The following is a 23,087-nucleotide window of genomic DNA, read 5'->3' as shown; positions in this document are numbered from 1 at the left end:
TTTGCACTCATTTATATGTTGTTTCTTAATTCTTCACAGATCTCTGCCACGTACGCATGGAGGCTGATCGGTGGAGACTTTCTCTCTTGTTCTGAGGGCTCAGATCTTCATTCCAAACCAGCATCTTCTTCTGCAGAGTGCACCGACTTCACCACAGTGCATAGGCCTTCCATTCAAGGAGCCTTGAGCTGCGGAAAGAGAGAGAGAGAGAGAGAGAGAGAGAGAGAGAGAGAGAGAGAGAGAGAGAGAGAGAGAGAGAGAGAGAGAGGGGGGAGAAGAGGAGAAAAATAAATACAGCTTTAAAAAGACGCTCTTCATGAATTCTCCAAAAACCTGAAAGGCAAATACTGCAAGTTGGCTGGCAGTCCTGAGGAGGCATGTGGACAATAAGTATGGCTTGGCTCTGTCTCCCGGCCTATACTGTCTTCCTTGTTGGTTGCTTTCATACAGCTGTCACGGAAAGCGATGTCACTCCACGCCTCACCTTCTCCTACAGTAAGTTTTATTAGCTTCTTGACTCTAGCATTACAAACACATGCTCTAATGTACTACTGTATGGTGTGTTTTTTTCACTATTAAGTGCCAAACTTTTCTGGCACCATGTAGGCCTATACATCTCTCAATCTCATCGAGCTGTTATCTATCAGTGAAGAAAGGATGATGTGAGCCTCGAGGGTGCCCGGGGCTTCAGTTGGGGCTTTGTGAGAACATTTTGCATTAACAGCAGCACTTTGCAAAGTTGCTTTCTCTTGGTCCGTGAAGTGAAGCTTCTACAAATCACATCTGGATATCTGGGAACTGGCAGCTCGCAGCTGTTTTCTAAACTATTTACTATTTAGTAGTTCTAGTATATAACAAAGTAAACCTTTTTTTACTCTCACATCCTGCCTACAGAACTAATTATGTAATTCCCAGTGGTGTCCCTGTTCATTAACTCGGTTCAGTGAAATGAATCAATACACTTCATATGTGTCCATTGTAAGAGCTAAAAGGATTTAGATGGGTGAAATGGTGTTTGTCTACACCATAATGATTTCAAATCCATGTAAATCCGCACTGTGAACGGCAGCTCCATCAGAGTGCTCTGTTGAGTGCCGACAGGTCAGACATAATTACAAAATGAACAGGCCTATTGTGCTGCAACTTACTGAGGGCACTCTGACATGGAGTCTCACACGCACTGAGAGTTATTGCTCTTATATAATGTGCACTGCTGTGGTTTTCTTGCAGGATGTCATTCCATCCAGAAATCTTAGAAACATAACAACTAAAATATTTCACCCTTAAAATATGTTTTTAGTGCAGTATGATTGGATTGGATGTGCTCTCTTGGAAGATGGTGCCATGAGGGATTGTATCATCACTGATGTAATTATTCAAACGTTCTACTAGTGCACTTGAGATGACAAGTTGGATTTTATACATGTATTGTGCTTTAGTATCTCTATAGAAAATGATAAACAAAATGATGGATTATGAGCTCAATGCAGGCTTTCAATGATTGAACTGCGGTTAGAAACTAACGTTCAGGCATCATAGGAGTCTTATTGTCAGGATTGTGTTGATAGATCTCTTACTAATCTATTATAGACATGGTTAACATTTCTAGTGTGGGGCTCATTTTGAGCCAGGCAAGCTTTCAAAGAGGTTATCCATCTTGCCTGCCTGAGCCTGTGCTCTCCCTCATGTAGGACCTCTATACCAACAGGTAATCTCTCTCACCTGCCACCCTCAACAAAGCCCACAGCTCTGGCCCTGGCGGAGCGTTTCACAACAGCACGCCATCAATCACTCACTGAAAAGAAGCTTCACGTTCACACTTCTCCCTGTTCTGATGGAAATATTTGCTTTTCGGGCGTGCAGCTGTTGTTAAACACCACCATAAAACATGCAAAACCCACATGTCAGAAGCCTAGAAGACTAGACTATATTGATGTGCTTATGGATTCAGTATGAGGCGAAGCAAGGAAGGGGCTCAGTTACTTTAAATTTACTAGCTGGCCTATGCAGTAAGACCGACAAAGGATGTCTAAAAAGATTGATCTCCGGTTTTGATTTTTAGCTCGATGTTTAAAATACCAAATTTTAGGGTTTTCATTTGTGACGTAAAACTAAGAAGAAGCTTCATCCTGCTGATGACAGTTAGCTGGGCCTGGTGGTAGAAGTTGTCGTGCTATTTTAATGTCGGTTCTGCTACACTGACATTTTCCAGCCTCGTGCAGAAAGGCTTTGTCACATTGTGTTTACAGTATCAAAGCAGAATGCAGAGCTGCGGGCCCCAGGGACCTGAACTTTATACAGCAGAAACCGTCTGGTCTCGTCATGGTTTCTGGTCCTCTATCCTATCTGGATGCCAGTTAGCTTGACGGTTTGCATGCCTTAACCTCAGTAGTGTAAGCAGGCTGGAGCTGCTTAGCTGCTTCTCATTCTGTAACACTTTTGTATAGCGACTTCCCCTCCTCTTCTCTCTTGCTCCCTCTGTCCCCCTGATCCCCGCCTCTGCCTTAATGAAGAGGGTAATCTACCATGAATAATGAATGAGGATTTGTATGTGTTATGGTGTGAACGCTTTTCTGGTTCTCATTATGCGCCTATCAGGCCGGATCATGGGTTCAAGTAGAGCCTACATCTGCTTTTCTCTGTGCTTTTGTTCCAGGCTTTAATGCAGACCATGAATGGCTTAGTGGGTTGGAACACTATTTAAAGGCACACCTATAAGCTGTTTATGTTGCCTGTCTTTGCCTGTTGATCTGTTTAGCCTTCTGTTAGACATCATGCGTATGGGCAGTCGTACTTTCATTGTATTTAGGGGCCATGCCCACAGCCACAGTGGGAGTAAAGCATTGTTAATTATTCAAAAGCTGTCTTGTCTAGACCAGTAGAATCCACCAATTTCAAGTCATTCAAAATGACAGCAGTGTCAAGTGAGATAACAGCTTTTCAATACTGTGTTGGTGCCACAGAGCTGAACAGCAGCTGTTAATGTTATGAATGCTTAAACACTATACTAGATCACGTAAAGACTTATTTAAGTGGAAAATCAGATCAACTATTACACAGATTGTTTTGTGTTGTTTTAATTAACTGAATAATATTGTAGTTTAATGGAAAATGGAAAGAATAGTGACCAGGCAGCTTGGTCTAACTTCCAGGACTTCAAATACTGATGAGGCCCTTGGCATCTCGATACCGACGCACCAGGCTTTCAACTAATTTCAATGTAAACCATTATTTGACGTTCAAAGTAGCATAGGTCAAACACAGGACTTTTACTCTGGGCACCGACGTTCTGGTCCGGCGTGACCCAAAAGTTGAGTAATATTTAAAGATGCCGTTACGTCATGTCACTTGATGTCACGTTCGTAGCTTACTTATTTGAAGCCCCAACATGACATTTTTTCTTAGCATAACCAAGTTTCACATAAACTGCGTGCAAACTGTGTGCGTCGCAATACTACGCAAAATGCTTTTGAAAAATTATGAGTTGGGAGGAGATCACTTTTCAGCAGGACTCATCAAACTTTTAACCCAAGTGATGTTATAACAACAGCAAAAAATGTAACTCCAGCTTTAACTTTTTTTACATATGGTCATACTTGTAATATCTTTGGGTTTTAGATCATTGAACAGACAAAACAAGCAATTTGAAAGCATCGCTTTGGGCTCTCTTTTCACTTTTCTTGGTTATTATCCTGTTTATACATTCAACCTGCGTCAGAGTAATGTTCTGTGATTTATTTGTATTTAAACATACAACATTAAGTACAACAGATGGTGCTTTTATGATGCTGTAATATCTAATACTCAGTAATGCACCGTTTTTGTGACTGACCAGTCTCCAAGCTCAGTGATCGTTTCCAATCCATCATAAAATGACAGATCATTGATCCTGATATTGCAGATGTTTATGACACCCACCCTGTCTAATCCACCAGGGAGCAGGATATAAATCAAACCCATCAGACCCTGTGAAAGCACTCTCATCGTATGTTAATTTTCAAGGTGTTGCGAGGACACTGGGTTTCTGCTCCTACTGTAAATACACAGCATGGAGTCGGTCAGAGTGCTGCTGTACAGTTAGAAACATGTCATGACCCCATGTAGCCTCTTTGTTGCTGATGCTCCAGTCTTGTTCAGAGTAGGGGGTCATGGGGAGTTCCTGATAAACCAGCAGCTGGTTTACATTATTGTGGTTAATCCAGGGTCAGCTTGTGTTGCTCCTTGACCAACATTTTTTCATGGGAAAATATATTCTTTAGAGCTAAAGTACAGGTTTAACAGATACAATATACTCAATAAATTGCACCTCCAAAGCATGTTATAGCTCATCACTGCTGTGTGGATATGTAATGCGCAGGCTTTGTCTCTACACTTGAGAATGTTATAGGCATTTACAGTATGTGCAGCATTTACAATATGACTTTCCAGCCTCTGTTTCCTGAAGCTGTGATCAAAATTGCCACTAATCTCAGCATCAGCATGGTGCAGCGGAGACAAAATCCTGCTAACAAGATGCGGTCCTAAAAGTTACCAATACAAACAGCAGGCTCACAGCTTGCCTAATGAATCTCCTGGTGAATTGACCCTCTTGGCCTGTTGTCTTAAAGCCTTCCAGATGCTTCAGTCTTCGTCCTTCAGCTTCCCAGGGATACTCTCCCACACAATTACCCATTCAGCAGCAGCTCTTAATAGCTAGTTTTAAATGACTTGGGGATAATTTAGTTAGCACTCCACAGTGGCCTGTTTTCTGTCTTGATGTCACCAGACAATACAACAGTAGTGAGAGTTCTGGCGGGGCTCTAACACTGACCCAGTGGGACTCTGTTTGCACTGCAGCTTCCTGTTGCAGCGGTCATTGCTTCCTTCTCGGCAAAGGGTCGTAATCACTTCTTCTTCAAATTGAAGAATTGGATTTACGATGAGGGTTCATCTGTTCTGTCTTCAGCAAATTCCTTGAACAAGTACAGTGGACACATGCAGACCAAGAAAAGAGATTTAGCCCTGGTGTCAGAATGCCACTGAATGAAATAAGCAATCTTCCTTTAATTAACCCTAGAACACTAACGTTGAGTGATTTTTAACAGTGCGATTGTGGTTACGTAATTGTCATTGTGTTGCTTTTTTCTGAGTTGTGTGGGTCCTTGTGTAGCTTCATGCTGCTCACTGACGTTATCGAAGGTAGGCGTGTCTCTCTGCTCCGATCCCTGTTTTATTCAACAGGCACGTGTTCGAGTGATTTTCACCCGACGTTAGTGATAGAGGGTAAAAGAAATTTGGGTGGATATTATCATTGCATGGAGACTGTTCAATTTGCCTGTATGGTTGTATTTTAATATATTTTGATGAGAAGTACTTTTTATCAGGTACATTATGTCGGGTAAAATATACCCAACGTTCGTGATGGTGTTACTAACGTTACATCATCACTAACGTGATGTGTTCTAGGGTTAAGGAAGAATCAAATCCAACTTCCTTCAAGTCAAAGGCTAAATAATGACCGTTGCTCGATAGTATTCTTTAATAGACTGTAGCAATCTTAAAATGTATGCTGTCGTGTGACAATATTTTACTTTTCATGCCTTCTTGCCAGCATCGGCCGTGGCCAGAGGCTTCATGATTCATGTTGTCCGTCCATCCAGTCTATTCTCGTCAACTCCACATCTCAGGAATGTCTAGAAGATACATTGCAAGGCATCATCTTTAGATTCCTAGGTGTATCGGTTTAATTACAAATAATTAAGAAATGCTTCATCTTGTTAAGGTGTATGCAACAGATTATGCACCAGTTTATGTTCTTGCTTGCCAGCATTCTTCTTATATTCCTCTAGAGATGAGAATGTAGGTCATGTTCATGGTCAGAAGACTGTAAATGGAGCAGCTGACGTCCCTTAAAGATGATCCATCATGAGTCTATTGCTTACGCTTGATCTCAATATAGAGAGGCGGCCATTATTTAAGGGTTATCTACTTGTAAACTACGACCAACACTAATCTATATGAAATTATAAACTATTTAGAATGTCTTTCCTCAAAGTCAGGAACTGTTTCAGATGTTTTATGTTGACAATAATTGTTGTATATCTCATTTGCAAGGACAAGTTTTCTAATGAACAGATCCAGTTGTACGGAGAGTATGTTGCAGAGTAATTTGCTGCTCATACACAGTATATTGGCACTGTATTTTCTTGTCATCTTGCAGAAAGTAAACAAGAACGGGTGCTTTAAATGAGGTATGCAGTCGTCTGATCTCCTGAACATACAGCTGGAATAGCCGATAAAGGCAGCTCCCTCATAAGACAGGGCACTGATTGAATCCGCCTGTTATAGTTGCCCTACAATAGAAGGCACTTAGATCTCTGTCACCAAAGGACAAATTACTCCACAGTTCCCCTCTAGAGGGGATGTTCCAAGCATTTAATTATCCTTCTACTTTTTTTTGGACACAGACCCATCAGGAAATCAGCTGTAAAAATGTAGAAGGATTCCTTTAAGCCCAATATAATTAGTTCCCCCCTAAATAGATTAGCATGCCAGTCTAGGCAAGTATTTAAATCCATTTAGCAGTGTCATTTGTAGAAATTACTTTTAATTACATAATAATGGCAATAATCTCACATTGCTTCCAGCTGCCAGAGGTTGAACTTCTGATTCTGCTGTTCATGTACTTCAATAAAGGGTCAATGAAGTACTCTAAAGTCTAAACCACACACAGCTGCTGTCTCTGGATCAGAGGTCTAGTAATGGCCATACAGTAGGGTGAAAAGTCCTCCTGCTCTGCCTGCTGGTTTCCTCTTTGTGAAGTGTGAACATAGGGTCATAGACCTGCTTAACCTTTGACCTTTGTTTCCATCATCAATCAAGCAGAGACTGCAAAGTGGAGAGGAGTTAAGTTGTCTGTACTTAAGTTACATTATTTGAGAAATGTGAACATGTAGCGTTAGTTACTTTAAAGATGAGTTCATCCAAATTACAAAAATATAGAAAGACAAATATATATATAGACTATAGGCAATAGATTATAAAACAAAACATAGCCCTGTAAATAATTGAAAAACTCCTGACCTTGACCTCCCAAACAACAATGGAGGTGGTGTTCAAAGAATTGAAAAAGTTACAATTGAAAGACTCAACAGACATATGTCCCAGATACTAAAGACAATTCACAAGTCACAGAACACTGGGACTTCTTCTTTTGTGAAAAATAGTTCAGGTGAAAAATGTTGACAGCGAAGTCAGATTGTCCAATAAAGAGCCATTGTTCCCGACTCTTGTTGAGTTTTTCAATTGTAATTTATAAACGCACCAAAGAATAAAAATCACCCACCAGTCAGGGTAAGTAAAAAGATGGGTGAAAAAAGTATCAGTAAGATATTGGGCCAGATATTGGGCCATCAACAGCACCATTGTGCCTCTGCATTGATTCCCCAAATATCTGTAGCTTCTAGAAAGATGAAAGACTTTCTTCCAAAGATGCTCCCTAATTTTGTGATTTGATGATGGTGGTGGAGACCGCTGTCTTAAAACCTTTGTCCAAAATCTCTCACGCTGTACATGTTCAGTTGGGTCGAGATCGGGTGACCGTGGTGTTCATAGCATAGGTTCCTAGTTCAAAAGTAGTTCACAGAACTTATATCCTGTCTGGTCACTGTGAAAAGGCTCATGTGGCATCCTGAAAGTGCTGAACATCTATAGTTACTAACAAAGCTTTCTAAAAAGGTTCCCTTCCAAGACAAAAAGCAAGATGGACAAGAGGTCTAATGGAGTGAAGATGAACTACGGCGTACGTTACTGTACGTTGTACCTCTTTAGGAGTTGACATGAAGGTGCTGCTCTTTCTGACACCTTCTCTCTCTGTGGCTGCAGCAGATAAAAGCTGCTCTTCCTCTCTTAAGTGCTTTCCTCTAAACATCCTGTCTGTTTCCCCTCTTTCTGATACACCACAACATTTCTGGGGCTGCATTGTCATGAAATGGGCCCTCAAGAATAAACCTCAGACAGTCAAACAACAATGGAGGGGATTATTCAAGAGACTGTGGCGTATGTAGAGGGGAGAGGAGGACAAGTTCAAAAAGGGAACGCTCATTAGCTTTTGATAGTGATATTGCTTTAGTGTCTGAACAGTGTTCGACCTCGAGCAGTTATTCTGTCTGGGGTTTGTGGTCTGTGTTGCTGCTCATGACCACCACTCATGTCCAGAAAATGTAAAAGTCCTAAAGCCCACACTTTTCTATTCATTAGAATATAAATAGATAAAAGCAGCAAAGCCTCACATTTCAGAAGCTGGAACTGTTTGACATATTTGCTTGATAACTGACTACATTGATGAATAGATCATCTGTCTTATAGGTATGTTCCAAGTCTACATTTAATGCTGTCAAGAGTTCAAATCACAGTTCAGTTACTGTTAAAAGTAAATATTGTTAAAGTTGAAGAAGGCAGTTAGCGAGTTTGAAACTTTGCCGACGTGTTGTCTCGAACATGAGAAAGGTGAGACCACTGAAGGCCTCTCTCTTCACGACAATACGATGAGGCGGTAAAATATTAATGAGAGCAGCTTTTAAGATATTGCTGCAATTTGGTCCTGCCGCTTGAAGACGGACTTGTTGTTTCTTTAAGCACACATTTTTATAGAGAACACGGGCAAAGAGGATGCTAAACATATAACATTTATCAATTACCTACCCCTCAGAGGAGGAAAGCATTGTAAACCAATAGGTTAGTACTGAAGATGATGAATGTTTTCCTAAAACTGTGAATGGAAAGTTTTGTGTGGTTGCCAACCCTCCTGGATCTCTTTAATGATACTCAATTAGGGGCTCTATTGTTTTTCTTAGTCGGCTGTGGTCGTTAAGTATGACAGTCGTGATCTGACTCCAGAGTATAATTGTGTAGATATCCACCTCTGTTGAAATCCCTCAAAGCTTTTATTTTGGTTCAGGTTTGGCCTTTGTCTTTCTCTCTTTGTAAATCACTGTTAAGCTTCTCAAGACTCAGTTGGGAGGGGGAAGGGAGTAAGGGGAAGAACTCCATTTATCCTGTGATGATAGTGAGAGAGAGAGAATGTTCCCAATGGGTCCATGTACTACAGTACACCAGAGCCTCTTGTGGTTTTACGGACAGATTTAACTACAATATGGCTATCTGTTGCTGCGGCGATGGACTGCTATTAACACAATGTTTTCCAGAGGGAGAGGAAGTCTCAACCTCCTGTACCTACCCTCTGAGGTGAGGTTATACCAGGTCACATGTACCGCAGGGTACAGACCACATGGTGTGCTTATTATACAACTTAATGACACCTTACCCTCTCTGGACTGGATTCGTTGTATGCCAGGAAGTGCCCTAATCGTAATTATTACCACCAGCATCTGTGGTTGCAATCCAGTATGAATCCACCAAGCCTGTGATTCTGGAAAGTGAAAATAATGGTAACTATAGTAAACTGACTTTTGATTATTATAACAATGCGTTATCTTTTCTTTGCATAATTCATAATGGTCTGATTTTTTATTTATTTTTTAATTAGCTGCATTGTCCCATTAAGATATTAGTGTTATATTGGTGTACACCATATACAATTCTGAAATTTGTCTCTTTTGGTGATTTAATCAAGTTGAATCAATTCCTCACATTAGTTTGAGGTTTTGGGAGGAGGATTTTGTAGTTTTCTTCTGAGCCAGAGAAGAGAAGAGAGGAGAAGAGTAATATATCACAGAAAACAAAATTCCTCTGCAAACATGAAATCACATCATTGAGAAAAACATATTTGAGGACCTTCTTCAATAGAATAAATGGAGTGCTTTGGTCTGTTATTTTTAAAAGTCCTGTATCAGAGCTTCAGTACACTTCAAGTTTCCAACAGCTCCCTGCTTCTGTTTATGCTGGCATGCAATTAAGGCAAGTTTTTCAAGCTGGGCCAGCAGTGAAAGCCTCCAGGCTGAAGCAAATCTGAGATACACATGGGCCTTTAAAGCAGTGATTAGGAGGGTTGATGATTTAACCCCTGGCTTTAGTTGTGGGGTGTTAATGTGGTTGGAGCAAATCATTTACTTCCTGTAGGCGAAATATGAGATATTGTCTCTCCCTGATGAGGAGCTGACAGGATTTAGAAGTTGCAGTTGCACGCAGAAACACAGGCACGTTGATTTATATTCATCATACATCAGTTTTGTTCTTTCTCTTGCTGTATTGAATACTGCATGAGGCCCAGACCTTTAGCTGCGCTGTAGAGCTCATGTCATAGGTATGTAGCCCTACAAAGTCAAAGTCCAGGAACAGTTTGAGTAGTGGAGAGGAGTGAAATAGCCTTGATATCCAACAAAAAATATTTTTCTGGAGCATCCTGGGGGCCTAGAGGTCTGAGACGCTGACCACGTAGTGGCAGATCCCCAATTTGAGTCTGGGACCTTCATTGTGTGCCGTCCACCTTGCTCACCTCGTTTCCTCTCAACTGTCTACTGTCAGATTAAGCAAGAAATGTCTGAAGAAATGCTTAAAATGTTTTCTAAATAAGTAGATGGTATAAAGACGATTCATGGGTGTATTTAGTATTTCATGAAATTCTCGTCAAACTATTTCATCAACATTAAAACACAGAAAACGTTTCCTGGCTGTGTAGTTGTCATGGGAAACAAGGCAACTCAGTGAGGCTTGTCAGGGATGACACGTTGGGCTAGTGTGTCTAATTAAAACAGAATATCTAAAGTCTGTGGTGTACATCACATTTTATGAATACACTCAAACCATCAAAATGACCTAATTTGCATATTCAAGTGTCTTTTAGTACTTTCTGTCCTCAGTAGCTTCTAATGGCTCATCCATGAAATACACCTAATGTTTTCTCCTCTGTCTGTTTCTGCCCAGATGCGAAGGAGAGGACAACCAGAGGTTTCTCCGTCAGTGGAGTCTTCAACTTCACCTCTCTCCTCCTCAGTAAAGAAGACAACACACTGTACGTTGGCGCTCGGGAGATCCTCTTTGCTCTCAACCTCGCTGACATCAGTGCTGTCAAGCTACAAAGAAATGTAAGACGTCTGTGTTGTATGCAGTATATTGTATCAATATGAATGTAGTTATAGGATCCCAGAGGTACAATATGGATATGATTAGGTCCCAGAAGTCCAATGTGAATACAACCCACCTCACTGTATTGAACCTCCAGTATGAGTCTGACCGTGTTTCTCTTCTGCAGCTCACGTGGAAAACTCCAGGAACGAAGAGAGATGAGTGCAGTTTCAAAGGCAAAGACCTGCAGGCAAGTGAAGTGTTTATGTAAAAGCTCAATTAGCTCAACTCAAACGGCCCAAAACTGCATTTACATGACTGCAGGTTTACCTCACTCTTCAAGTTGACCATTGTTGCAAGGCGCTTTGAGGCTGGCCAAGGGCAAAAACCCTGGAAATTTCCTGTCAAGTTGTAACTTTCCATTCTACAACAAAGGATTCTTTCCTTCCTTTCAAAGAAACTTTTCCTCTATTGCGTTCTTTCTTTTGTCATCTTACTCCTCTCCCACTTTCATACGCAAACATGCCAGGACCTTGTGGATTTCTGATTACATATTTGTGAAGGGGATGCACGTAGAAGGAATGTTTTTAATAATATTGAAAGTGAATTGCCAGATGAAAGAAATGAGTGGAAAGTGGATTTTAATAATACAATTTAGAGTAAAAACACTCCACTATGACACTTTTTAGTATTTCTAAACTGCTCTGCTGGATGTGGTGAAGTCTGCAGATTATTTGTGTTTCCTTTACATTTGTATCTTCACTTTCTAAGTATGTGATTAGAGACAGGGTTAGGGTCAGCTGTGTTTATCTTTATAATTACAGCTTAATTGTATATATCCTTTAAAGTATGCTTTCATGAAATTCTTTTCTGTGTTTCTAATGCAGACGGATTGCTTCAACTACATCAAGATTTTACTCCGTATGAACAGCACTCATCTGTATGTGTGTGGAACATACGCCTTCAGCCCCACTTGTGCTTACATAGTAAGTGTTTACATGAACCAGTCACACCTGCTGTGTGCAACCTGTGCATTTATTGAGGATCTAAAAAGCTGTCATTCCTTGTTTTGTTTTGTAAAGAAGTTGTCCTAGTGCATGACTTTATATGTGGTGTTTGTTTATTAAATCTAGAGGAAGAGCATCTAATATTGAGTGCATGCTGCTTCCTTCCTCTCAGCTCACTTAGCAGTCTGGCTGAGGCCCATCCACACCTAGACACACTATACTCGATGGACATTATTTTATTATCTCCTGTGTCGACAGATCCAAATATTTAATGCATGAAAGCAGATTATATACAAATATGTTAAAGCCTTTTAAAACTATCTACAAACATACAGGGATGACCTGTGCTTCAACTTTACCCAAAGACTGACTGACCAGCTTTTCACTGTGGGACAGACGGACAGCGGTCACTGTCAGAGCAGGTTACAGCTCCAGTTTTCAACTGAGTGTGACATGCGATGTGTGTGTTTGTGCTCTCCAGAACACTGCAGACTTCTCCCTTGTCAAGGATGATAGTGGTGAGATTGTTACAGAAGATGGACGGAGCCGCTGCCCCTTTAACCCTGAATACAAGTCCACTGCTATCATGGCTGGTAGGTACCAGAACGTCTGTCAGTTAAATCAAGCTTTGTTTAAAGTCCCAGTGAAGCAGAAGTTAGTGCTTAGGGTTCTGCAACGTATTTCCCAGGGAAACAGAACATGTGAGTGGTTTGCTGGTAAAAGAGGGATATAAATCAAATCATATTTCATATTTTCTATTAGACAAAGAGAATATTTAGACTTTTGATAAGTGTACACTATCTTATATGTTATCTAAAAGGGTTAACAACGAGTTTTTCATTTCATCTTGACCTTGAATGAAGAAGCCACTGTTGGATTCAGCAATGTAACGAGATACAGGTGGTTGATATGGAGACGACTCGGGGCATAATCTCTGGATTTCATTACTGCGTATGACGCATAAACCCATACCCTCGTGGTAAACACTGTGATTATGCTGGTCTTTTTCATTGTGTTGCAGATGGAGAGCTGTATGCCGGTACAGTCAGTAATTTCCAAGGAAATGAACCCATCATTTACAAGAGTCTAAGCCAAGGAACTGCTCTAAAAACAGAAAACTCACTCAACTGGCTTCAAGGTAACTCGCTTTGGCTGGAATGCAATGATTTTCATAAAATCTTCATGTTGAAAAAAAATGATATGTATTATTAGATATCTCATATTATATAAGATATATGACCGTCCAAAACCATTTGAGCCAGATATGCTGTATGAGAATGTCAAGATTCCCTTTTTCAATTAAATTTTCTGTTTAGTGTCAAAGGGAATCAGGACATCTGTCCCATGATGCCTGAATTTCATACACTGCAGGTTGAAAGTATTGTTCACGTCGTCTTTCTTTCAGACCCAGCCTTTGTTGGCTCTGCCTACATACAGGAGAGCCTGCCCAAGGGCAACCCAGTGGGCGATGACGATAAGATTTACTTCTTCTTCAGTGAAGCAGGAAAGGAGTTTGATTTCTTTGACAACACCATTGTGTCACGCATCGCTCGCGTGTGTAAGGTGAGTGGTGGCTTGGAGGCACACAGTCCATTTAAAGGGGCCTTTTTCCCCTTTAGCTAAATATCCTGACGCGCCCCTGACAGCACGACAGGGATCTATCAGACCAGGGAGGGGGTTTGTTTGTGTATTTGTTTGTTTCATGTTTTTGTGTTCCTATACAGACATAAATGTAGTCTTCTGAAAGCTTCTTACAGCCTACATATGATGGATAGAGTCTTTCTGGGCAGGATCTCTTGTTACAGAAAAACATTCCTCTTGCATGTTTCCCTCTGTTTGATTATTTTCCTCCAGATGCTCTCCTCCCTCAATTCTTATCGTGTTTCACCAAATATTTGTGTTCAAACAGGACTCAAATGTAGCACACTGTAGCACCAGATCCATGCGCAGAATTGCATTATCACCTTCTGAAATACTTAAACCCAGGGCTTTTGAACTAAACTGCAGACCTCACACAGTATTTCATATATTTTCAGGTCTTGTCAGTTCTATAAACATTATTAATACCACAAACCAGTTCTCCAGATCAGACTACTGCTTTTCTCTGTGAAAATAATCATGTGTACCACAGTCCAAGGAGAATGAAAACTTCTAGCTGACAGTTTGACGTTAACATCAGAGAAACGTTGGTGTACAAGGACATTTGTTTGTATTTCAAACTTGTCCTGTGACATTATCTAAAATGTCAATTATCAACGAAAAATAATTCATTATTTATTTTTGTATCAAAACTTTATAAATTCATTTTTTTCTTAATATTTTATAGAAAGCTGTTTTAGTTTCAGTCAGATTCTGCCTACGGGATTTTCTTCATCTTATAGCAATCATCCACTTAGTTTTTCCAAGCATCTAATTAAAAATAAACTGTTTTATAAATATTGATTAATGGTTCATGTTGATGATACGTTTTCTCACATATGGTTAAAATATGTGTTAAATATAAAGTACAGATTACCTAACAGGGAATTTGTTCTCCCCCCAAAAAAGTAGAAAATAACAAAGCTTTAAAATGAGGTAAAAGCTCTCAAGCTAGATTGTGTTTGTTCTTATAAATACCATATAGTGATTTATTTTTAAATAAATTGTCACTTTATTTAACTTATGTCGGGAGCACTTTTCCATCTTTGTTGTTTATTCAAGTGTTTAGTGCAAATGTTCCACTTCATAGAGGCTAACTATGGAATTATAAAACATGTTTTGCTTGAAACAAACAAAGTAAAGCATGTTTTCATTTTCATTTTTTTTCCAGAAAGAAGCCATTACTGCATGCCATGTTCATGCTTTCTGAACGGCCCTTTGAACAAGGGATGCTTTCAATAGGGATTAATGAATGGGATGCATTTGCTTCAATTATTCAGAAGTCAGTTTAAGCACAGAGTGGCATTAAATTATAAAACTAGGTTCAGCCAGGAGGACCAAAGACTGTACTGTATGTTGCTCATTATCTGCCTGGTTTACTGCAATAAGTACTTGCTCAGAAGCTCAGCATTGGTCATGTGTCATTTCCTCTCCGATCCAGCGCTGCCATTTCCTCTGATTAATGTAATACTAAAGTGGACTCGATAGAAGGTTCATGTTTAAAGGGTTTTACGTGGTTTAGATCATTTAGTATTTCTCTTTGGTCCTCTGCACATTTTTAATACTGCTTCCAGCAGCCAACTTTCAACTTGTAAGATCTAAGACTGTGAGACAACTGGAATAATTGTTGCCATGGACTGAATGCAAACAGACAGTCTGGTTGGTGCAGGACATCACCCTCCAGCTTTAAATGCCAGGTCTTTTTGCAGAAGTAGTCTCCTGGTCTCTGTAGGCAAAGCATCAGTAGCCATCTTTAGGAGGCCCGTAACTCCCTGTGGATTATATTCTGTTTTAGTTATACATCACACTGTAAAACATTTTCACATTGAGGTTCAAAGATATAATTGCTCTCCAATTTGCGCAGATATCCTGTTGTACACTCGGTGTAGTCAAATTAGTCAGCATGTCAAGGAGGTCCCGTGCCACACATCACTTTGAAGGCTAAAGCCAAAGGCGCTGAATCACAGCAGTAGTGTCAGTGAAAAAGGATTTCCAGGAAGCAAAGCCTCTTTTTCTTTTTCATTGAAAAGCGTTTGCCCCCATCAAAGCCCTGAGTGATTCTTTTCTTTTTTTGTATCTAAGCAGTTGTGATGATGTGTATTGTTTTCATGACCTAGAAGTCTGCTGCCTCTGGGTATATCGGTGTTACGGGCACAATCGCTTCAGCTCATTATGATTTTACAATATGAGGTTAATGTTGTTTTAATTACATTAATTCAAACAGCTTTACATTTGGACATAGTTGGACATTTATATGTTATGGTATGTGAGCCACACACCATATGGTGCACATTATTATTTCATGGTTTTTACAAGCCTGTCACATCCCATCATATCACACTTCAGTATCAAACCATGTTTTTTTATAGAAGCATGGTCCATCTCCTCAGACAGGTGTCAATCTTATATCATTGCGCCCTCTACTGGCCACATATTAAACAGCTCCAAACCTTCAATATTTATGTTGCAGGGGGACATGGGAGGAGAGAGGGTTCTGCAGAAGAAATGGACGACCTTCCTGAAGGCTCAACTCTTGTGCTCTCTGCCTGATGATGGCTTCCCTTTCAACATAATCCAAGACATGTTTGTGCTGACACCCAGCCCAGAGGACTGGAAGAATGCTGTGTTTTATGGAGTCTTCACATCTCAGTGGTGAGGACCGACCGACTTTCTGTACTTTGATTAATACATCGCCAAACTAATGTAGTTATACCTTCAGATATGTTGTGCAAATATGACACATGAAAAAAATGTCTGATCGAAACCAAAATTCAGGAGAAGAGAGGAGATGCTTTGTATCAGATTCAGCTGCTAGTTGCTGTCCACCTTCACTTCCTGGGCAGTTAAGCATGACCACAGTGTTTCTAAAATCAGTTAGTCTCTATATGGACTTGTTTAGGTTTTCAGTGTAAAATATCTCCTCTTTAATGTCTTAAAGATTAAACAAGATCAGAATGTAATAAATGATCAATCAGTGTTGTTAAGTTGTTTGTGTATGTCTTTTAAGGTATAAAGGTGCATCAGGAAGCTCTGCAGTGTGTTCCTTCACTATGGACCAGGTGGAAAAGGCGTTCAATGGGCGGTACCGTGAGGTCAACAGAGAGACTCAACAGTGGTACACATACAATCATCCAGTCCCAGAGCCCCGGCCTGGTGTGGTGAGTAAACACCTACTGCCCTCTACTGGAGAACCTGTAGACCAAGGGTGTCAAACTCATTTTAGTTAAGGGGCCACATACTGTCCATTTTTATCTCAAGTGGGCCAGACCAGTAAAATCACAGCATAATAACGACAATATTTATCTATGTTTAAATCATTGGTGAAGGTTTTTGGATGATAAACCCTATTTTAAGGTATTTCTACAATAAACTAGAAACATAAAGACCAAAAATTCAGACATCAGCCCACTGTTTATCTGCCAGGGCTCTCCTCTGTGACGCGTTTGTGACGCCACTTTCATGACGTGATCCATTTTTAACGACTTGCAACACAATGCCTTGCGGTGAAAAATACAGTGAAATGCCCCAAAACGTTATCCTCCATTTGCAGCTTGTACTTTCTCCCGGAATTGCCTGTTTTCCTCCCGATCATTGATGGTGCGCCGTCTGTAGCCCCACTGACGGCACGGGTCCATTCCACTCTGACCCGGTCCAGCACTTCAACGAGAGCGCTAAAGATGTAATTCGCTGTAGTGGTGTCTGTCATGGGTATCAACTCAAGGAACTCCTCAATGACCGCTAAAATCTCATCAACACCACGAATGAATATGGCCAGTTGAGCAACATCTGTAAAGTCAGTGCTCTCATCGATTGGAACTGAAAATGCTACAAATGTCTTTACTTTATGCTTCTTTTGGCTATCCACATCTGCTGAAAGATCTGGAATCCTATCCATTACAGTATTCCTTGTTAGGCTAATGTTGGCAAAAGCCTGTCACTAAAGCAAGGTCTGGGCTGATTAAGGCTCAAACTGATATCTGTTGATCTCTCGTAGTGACCCACCTCTCTTCCTAAACATCAAATTACTGTTGTTTAATTTCCTGGCAGGCTTATCACAGTGAAAAGAAACATTGAGGTGCTGCACGGCTGCTGTATGTGTTTGTAAATTACTCAAAATGTTGTCTTCACAGTGCATCACAAATGCTGCCAGGGAACAGGGCATCTCCTCCTCGCTGCACATGCCGGACAAGGTGTTGAATTTCGTCAAAGACCACTTCCTTATGGACAGCGTGATCCGCAGCCAGCCTCTCCTGCTAAAACGAAATGTTCGCTACACGCAGATCGCTGTCCACCGAGTCCAGGCAGCAAAAAAAGTGTATAATGTGATCTTCATTGGAACAGGTAAAAGACTCCTCACCCACACAAACTATTCTATTGTTTGATTGTTTATCATTGTTTATTATTTGTCAATAATCACGAAGAGTTTAATCCAATCTCAAATTATACTGTGTCTAGATGATGGGAGACTTCATAAAGCCATTAATGTCAACAACAAGATGCACATCATTGAGGAGATGGTTCTCTTCCGTAATTCCCAACCAGTGCAACACATTGAGCTGGACACTGAAAAGGTATAGTGGAGAGAGATATGAGTGAGAGAAAACAACCACAGCTTGTTTGGCAGAGCTTCCTCATGGTGTGAACTAATAATATGCTCAGTAAATGCATTTATTGGCAGTTTGCAAATTACATGAACCATGAAGAGCGGCAGCCTAAAGCAGACCTCATGTTCAATGAGCTAATTACATGCAACGTTTTCTCAGGGGATCTGCAAACAGCTGGTGTTTTGACAGCTGGAATAGTGACACTTCTTAAATCCTGGCATGTCTTTGATACTCAGATTTGTAAATTTGGGCAAAGAAATTCCTATTAAGCTGGTGTTAAGAAAAGCTAAATGTGCTGTATTTAGATCAGGGACAGACAGACGATTCTAGATTCAATTATTTATTTGGGGCACTTCTTTCCCGTCCCCTGCTTTATCATCTTTCCTCCACAGGGTCAGCTTTATGTTTCCTCTTTCTCTGAACTGGCAGAGGTCCCAGTTGCTAACTGCACTAATTATCAGAGTTGCGGGGAGTGCATCCTCTCTCGGGATCCTTACTGTGCTTGGAACGGGAGGCAGTGTGTGGATATCAGACAGGCTCCACCAAGCAGGTATGCATCCCTCTGCACAATAATCTACAAACCATTTTACAGCTACAGCTTTTGAGACAAACATGTCTATCATGTGTACATATAAAATGGTTTCTGATTAAATATATGTCTCTCAGTGCCTTGCAGCAGGATATAGATGAAGCTGACACATCAGCTATTTGCAACAAGACAGTGCCAAACCCACGGTTTGCTAAACCTCCACCTACACGTAAGTTAATTCCTCTCATAGTCAGATTTACAGAGCAACAATCTGTTTTTTTTCCATGCTTTGCCTTTCAATTTGAGTCTTGATTTCAAATGTGTTTATTTATTATTTTGAATTCTACACTATAAGGTGTAGAGCTTATTTCATGCCATTTCTCACTGGATCTATGCTTCACCTTTCCACAGGAATGTCTTCATGCCAGGTGATCATTATCCCAGCCAACACGTTCAAAGTACTCCCTTGCAAGCTGCGCTCTAATTTGGCTGAGAGAAGGTGGGAGTTCAGTGAGAGTGCAGGTCACTTCCATTATCCCAGCCCAGAGGGGGGATTGGTAGTGGTAGCTCAAGCTGACAGGCAGGAAACCTACGAGTGCTGGTCAGTGGAGGAAGGCTTCAGACAGCTGCTGGCTAACTACTGTGTGAGGGGCGAGGCCAAGCACGAGAGCACCACCCTGAGAGGGCGCTCACGTACGCCACAGATCTCCCAGGAGGAGTTCATCATCCTGCCAGGAGAGGCCCGCTCACCGCAGATCAACACTAAGACCTACTGGAACGAGCTGATTGTGGTGTGTTCGCTCCTAGCGTTTTCCCTGGTGGTCTTCTCTCTATTTGTGGTCTACAGGAACCGCGGCGACATGAAGTCCATGCTCAAGGAGGGAGAGTGTCCCAACATGCAGCAAAAGAAGCCCAGAATAGTGGGGAAACCGGCTGAGAACTTGCCGCTTAACGGCAACACAGTCACAGCGTCCGCGTCAGATCACAAGGGCTACCAGACCCTTAACGACAACTACATCTGCAGCACTCCCCCGCACGAGTGCTCATCGCCCGACAACAGCAGGAGCTTCTCAGAATCAGAGAAGAGGCCTCTGAACTTGAAAGAGAGTCATGTAGAGATTTCTCCCACTTGCCCACGGCCGAGAGTCAGACTGGGCTCCGAGATTAAAGACTCTATAGTGTGAGGCCTGCTTTATGTTGTGTGGAGGGACTCATTTTAAACTGAGAGGAAAGAGTGCGCTTGCTGAGAGAGACAACGCCCTATGAGAGGGAAAACTGAGGATCATTCGACTCTTCACGGAGAGACATTTCATTACACAGATTTTGCACTTTTTGTTCTGTCCCTGTGGTCCATGTTCATTTCATTTTATTTTCCCCTCACTCCCTCTTATTCAAGTGCATTTGAAGCACACTGACAACGTTCCAGTTTGCCTTCAGACTTATGATGCTTTCACTACGGCTCACAGGAATGTAACAAGCGAAGAGGCGGCGTCACGACTAAGATTCAGTGATTTCATTTCATAGCATTGCCACTCAGTCCGTCCATATAATCTTCTGGTAATGCTTTGAAAGGCCGAGCGATATTCAAAAATGTTCCCACTAACGACTTATAGCGTTTAATGTTTTATTTGCATTCTGTCATCTGGTAGGGGCCTACCCTTCTCTGAGGCTATGCACTATGTACTGTACTGTAGCAAGGTAAACACTCACACCAGAATATACATGAGCAATGGCAGACGAGAAAGAAAAAAGAAAAAAGTCCTGTCATAGATTTTTTAGATAGCTAGTGCGCATTCACAGAAGTATACTCATTGTTTAGGCTTGAATATAACACAGCAACAGAGAAAGAATTAAGAGTAGAAGAGTTGTTCTAAGAGACTGGAAAGGTTGATAAAAAATAAAACACAATTATTTATAAAGCGAACACAAAAAAGGAGTCACCTCAGTGGAAACATTGTAGGAACTCTTACCACCTCAATCACTGCACAACAAAAACATGAATATTTATAGTCATAAATGAAGACATGTTATAATAGGTTTGGTATTAACCGTGGATACAAATATTCTTCTGTGGAAGCCTGACTTTCAACAGGGTTTTCTTTCACCAAATGTGATAAAGGGAAAAATTCCAGGTATTATCATGCTGTTCGTCATGAGCAGTCTATGCAAAGCTAATAATGTGAAGTGGGGTGAACACCAAGAAAACGTCACCTCGAGACTGAGTTAGCACAAAGGAGTTGGCACTGTTAATTACTTTAGGATCGCCAGCACTGCAAACACACACCCACACACACACCCACACACACACACATAGACTCATGCTGTCATTACACTAACTCTAGGTATGCAAGAGATTTGAGCTATTTTGGAGTATTTTAGTGCAGAATATTGCCCAAATTGTTCATATTCATTCATTTTACAAATAACTATCACTATTCTCAAAGGGAAATAATAAAAAATATTTAAATAATACACATAATCTGATTTAAATGACACATCTATATAGCCTCAACTTTGATATACATTCATTGAGTGTTAATGAATGGAAGAAAATGGCCACTGCTTGCTTAAATGGTTTTAAAGGCAACCATAAAAGCAATCATTTTCATTCGCATCCAATAATAAACATTATAATTGTGTATTTTAATGATCTTGATTAGTCATTTACCTTATTCAGAACTAATTAATGATGAACCATATGATCCAACAAATGTGTGAGTCAGATGTTGGAGTAACTTGAAAGAATTTTTCTACAATATTATTTAAGTCTTACTTGAGTTGAGCTCTAATATTTTAATGCGGCCAGCAAAATTAGAATTTCACAAAAATGCAGGAAGGCGTTCTGCTTGATTCAGAATGCATAGGATTTGCACACAATGTTGAAAAGCCTTAGTATATTGCAGGTTATGGATTTGATAACAAATCTGAAACGGATAATGCCTTCTGAAACAATAATCAAGAGACGTGCCTCTTGGAATGATAAACTAACCAGGTAGTAGTGCTGTAGAGCCAAACGCTACACTGTAGGTGTGACAGGACTGGCCATGCGCAGACACGAGACTGAAAACATTGAATACGTGTGATTTAATACTGTCAAGTTTGTACAGTTTGTGCTCATGAGGTGTTTTGTTTTGTTATTATTTAATTTCTGTCACAGTGGCTTCAACTTTAGTCAGGGACTAAATTTTATTCTAAAACTGTAGCACATGAATAACCACTGGCTGATTTTAAAATACTGAGTTATTGAAGTATTATGTTACATTTCTTGTAAATGGCACTGCAAAAAATACTCAAAGACTGGTCAACTATAAAGATTCATGCTTAGACTGTTATTTAAACACAAACAAATGGCAGCTTTTGGTGAAGTGGCTGTCGTCAGAACAATATAAAATTGCAGAACAAATACAATGTGGCAGTGACTTAGTATTATGTGCAGGTACTGAACATGCTTTTATTGAATACAAGCCTAAACTATTAATGCCACAGTGAAAGTATCGTCTGCTATCTCTTAAACAACCACTATAGTCTGGCCTTTTATTTGCGGCCGTACAAGTCGCGCAGACTCTTGTCAACATGTAAGTAAAAAATAGTTTTTTTTAATGTAAAGTTGTTTTGTAAATTCAGCTGCCAATGTAAAATATATTGTGAATTGTATTTTTTGTACCATACATCACTACTGTTTGTTTTTTCTTTTTTGTATTGTATATAAAAAGCACTTTATTTTAATTTTTCAAATAAAGATCAAATAGATCATTTTTTTTTCTATTTGAATGTCCCATTATTATATGATGTCAAACATTTCCCTATTTAATCATCTCCATAAATGACCACAATGCTTTTGAAAGATTTTGAAGGTTTTAATATTATGCTCCTGCTGATTTCATAAATCAGGGTGGAGTCAGAAACACTGCAAACAAAGAGGAGTGTCTCTGATAAAACTCTCATGCACCACACACCTTAAAGGTAAATAGAGGCTAGCAAGTGCGTGCGTGCGTGTGTGTTGTACAGCTGCAAGCAAGGAGGACATTAACTCCTGATGAAGCCAAATAATTATAACGCAGGTTGCTGCTGCGGTAATCGGATATATTCCAGGTAGGAAGTGGCACATTGGATCCATTGATTCGGATGATACCCGCCTCCACTGAGATTTGGACCAATGAGTGGCTGTAAAAGTACCTCTGTGAGATTTTAACGGAGGCTTTTATTTTGTCTGGCACGCAGCCGAAGTCGGGTCGTGAGAGAAGCCCGGTTGAATTTTTAACTTGACATTTTATATGCTTTGCATGTGTTTTTATTCATTCAAAT

The 23,087-nt window shown here is 40.4% G+C and overlaps 1 protein-coding gene across 1 annotated transcript; it reads left to right on the top strand.

The window, feature by feature from the left end:
• Positions 1–358: 358 nt before the first annotated feature.
• sema4ba (sema domain, immunoglobulin domain (Ig), transmembrane domain (TM) and short cytoplasmic domain, (semaphorin) 4Ba) lies at positions 359–19,966 on the top strand (the record flags this gene model as incomplete). Its single annotated transcript, XM_079223189.1, has 14 exons — positions 359–495; positions 10,864–11,024; positions 11,192–11,254; positions 11,892–11,990; positions 12,493–12,604; positions 13,033–13,149; positions 13,417–13,574; positions 16,120–16,301; positions 16,657–16,807; positions 17,780–17,990; positions 18,105–18,220; positions 18,646–18,803; positions 18,920–19,011; positions 19,194–19,966. The coding sequence occupies exons 1-14, from the start codon at positions 378–380 to the stop codon at positions 19,964–19,966; spliced, it is 2,511 nt and encodes an 836-aa protein (XP_079079315.1). The 5' UTR covers positions 359–377.
• Between the last annotated feature and the right edge of the window lie 3,121 nt (positions 19,967–23,087).

This window comes from Taurulus bubalis (genome assembly GCF_910589615.1).
Source record: "Taurulus bubalis genome assembly, chromosome: 9".
Classification (NCBI taxonomy): domain Eukaryota; kingdom Metazoa; phylum Chordata; class Actinopteri; order Perciformes; family Cottidae; genus Taurulus; species Taurulus bubalis.
The sequence above is the reverse complement of the archived record's forward strand: the minus strand, read 5'-3'. Positions and strand labels throughout refer to the sequence as shown.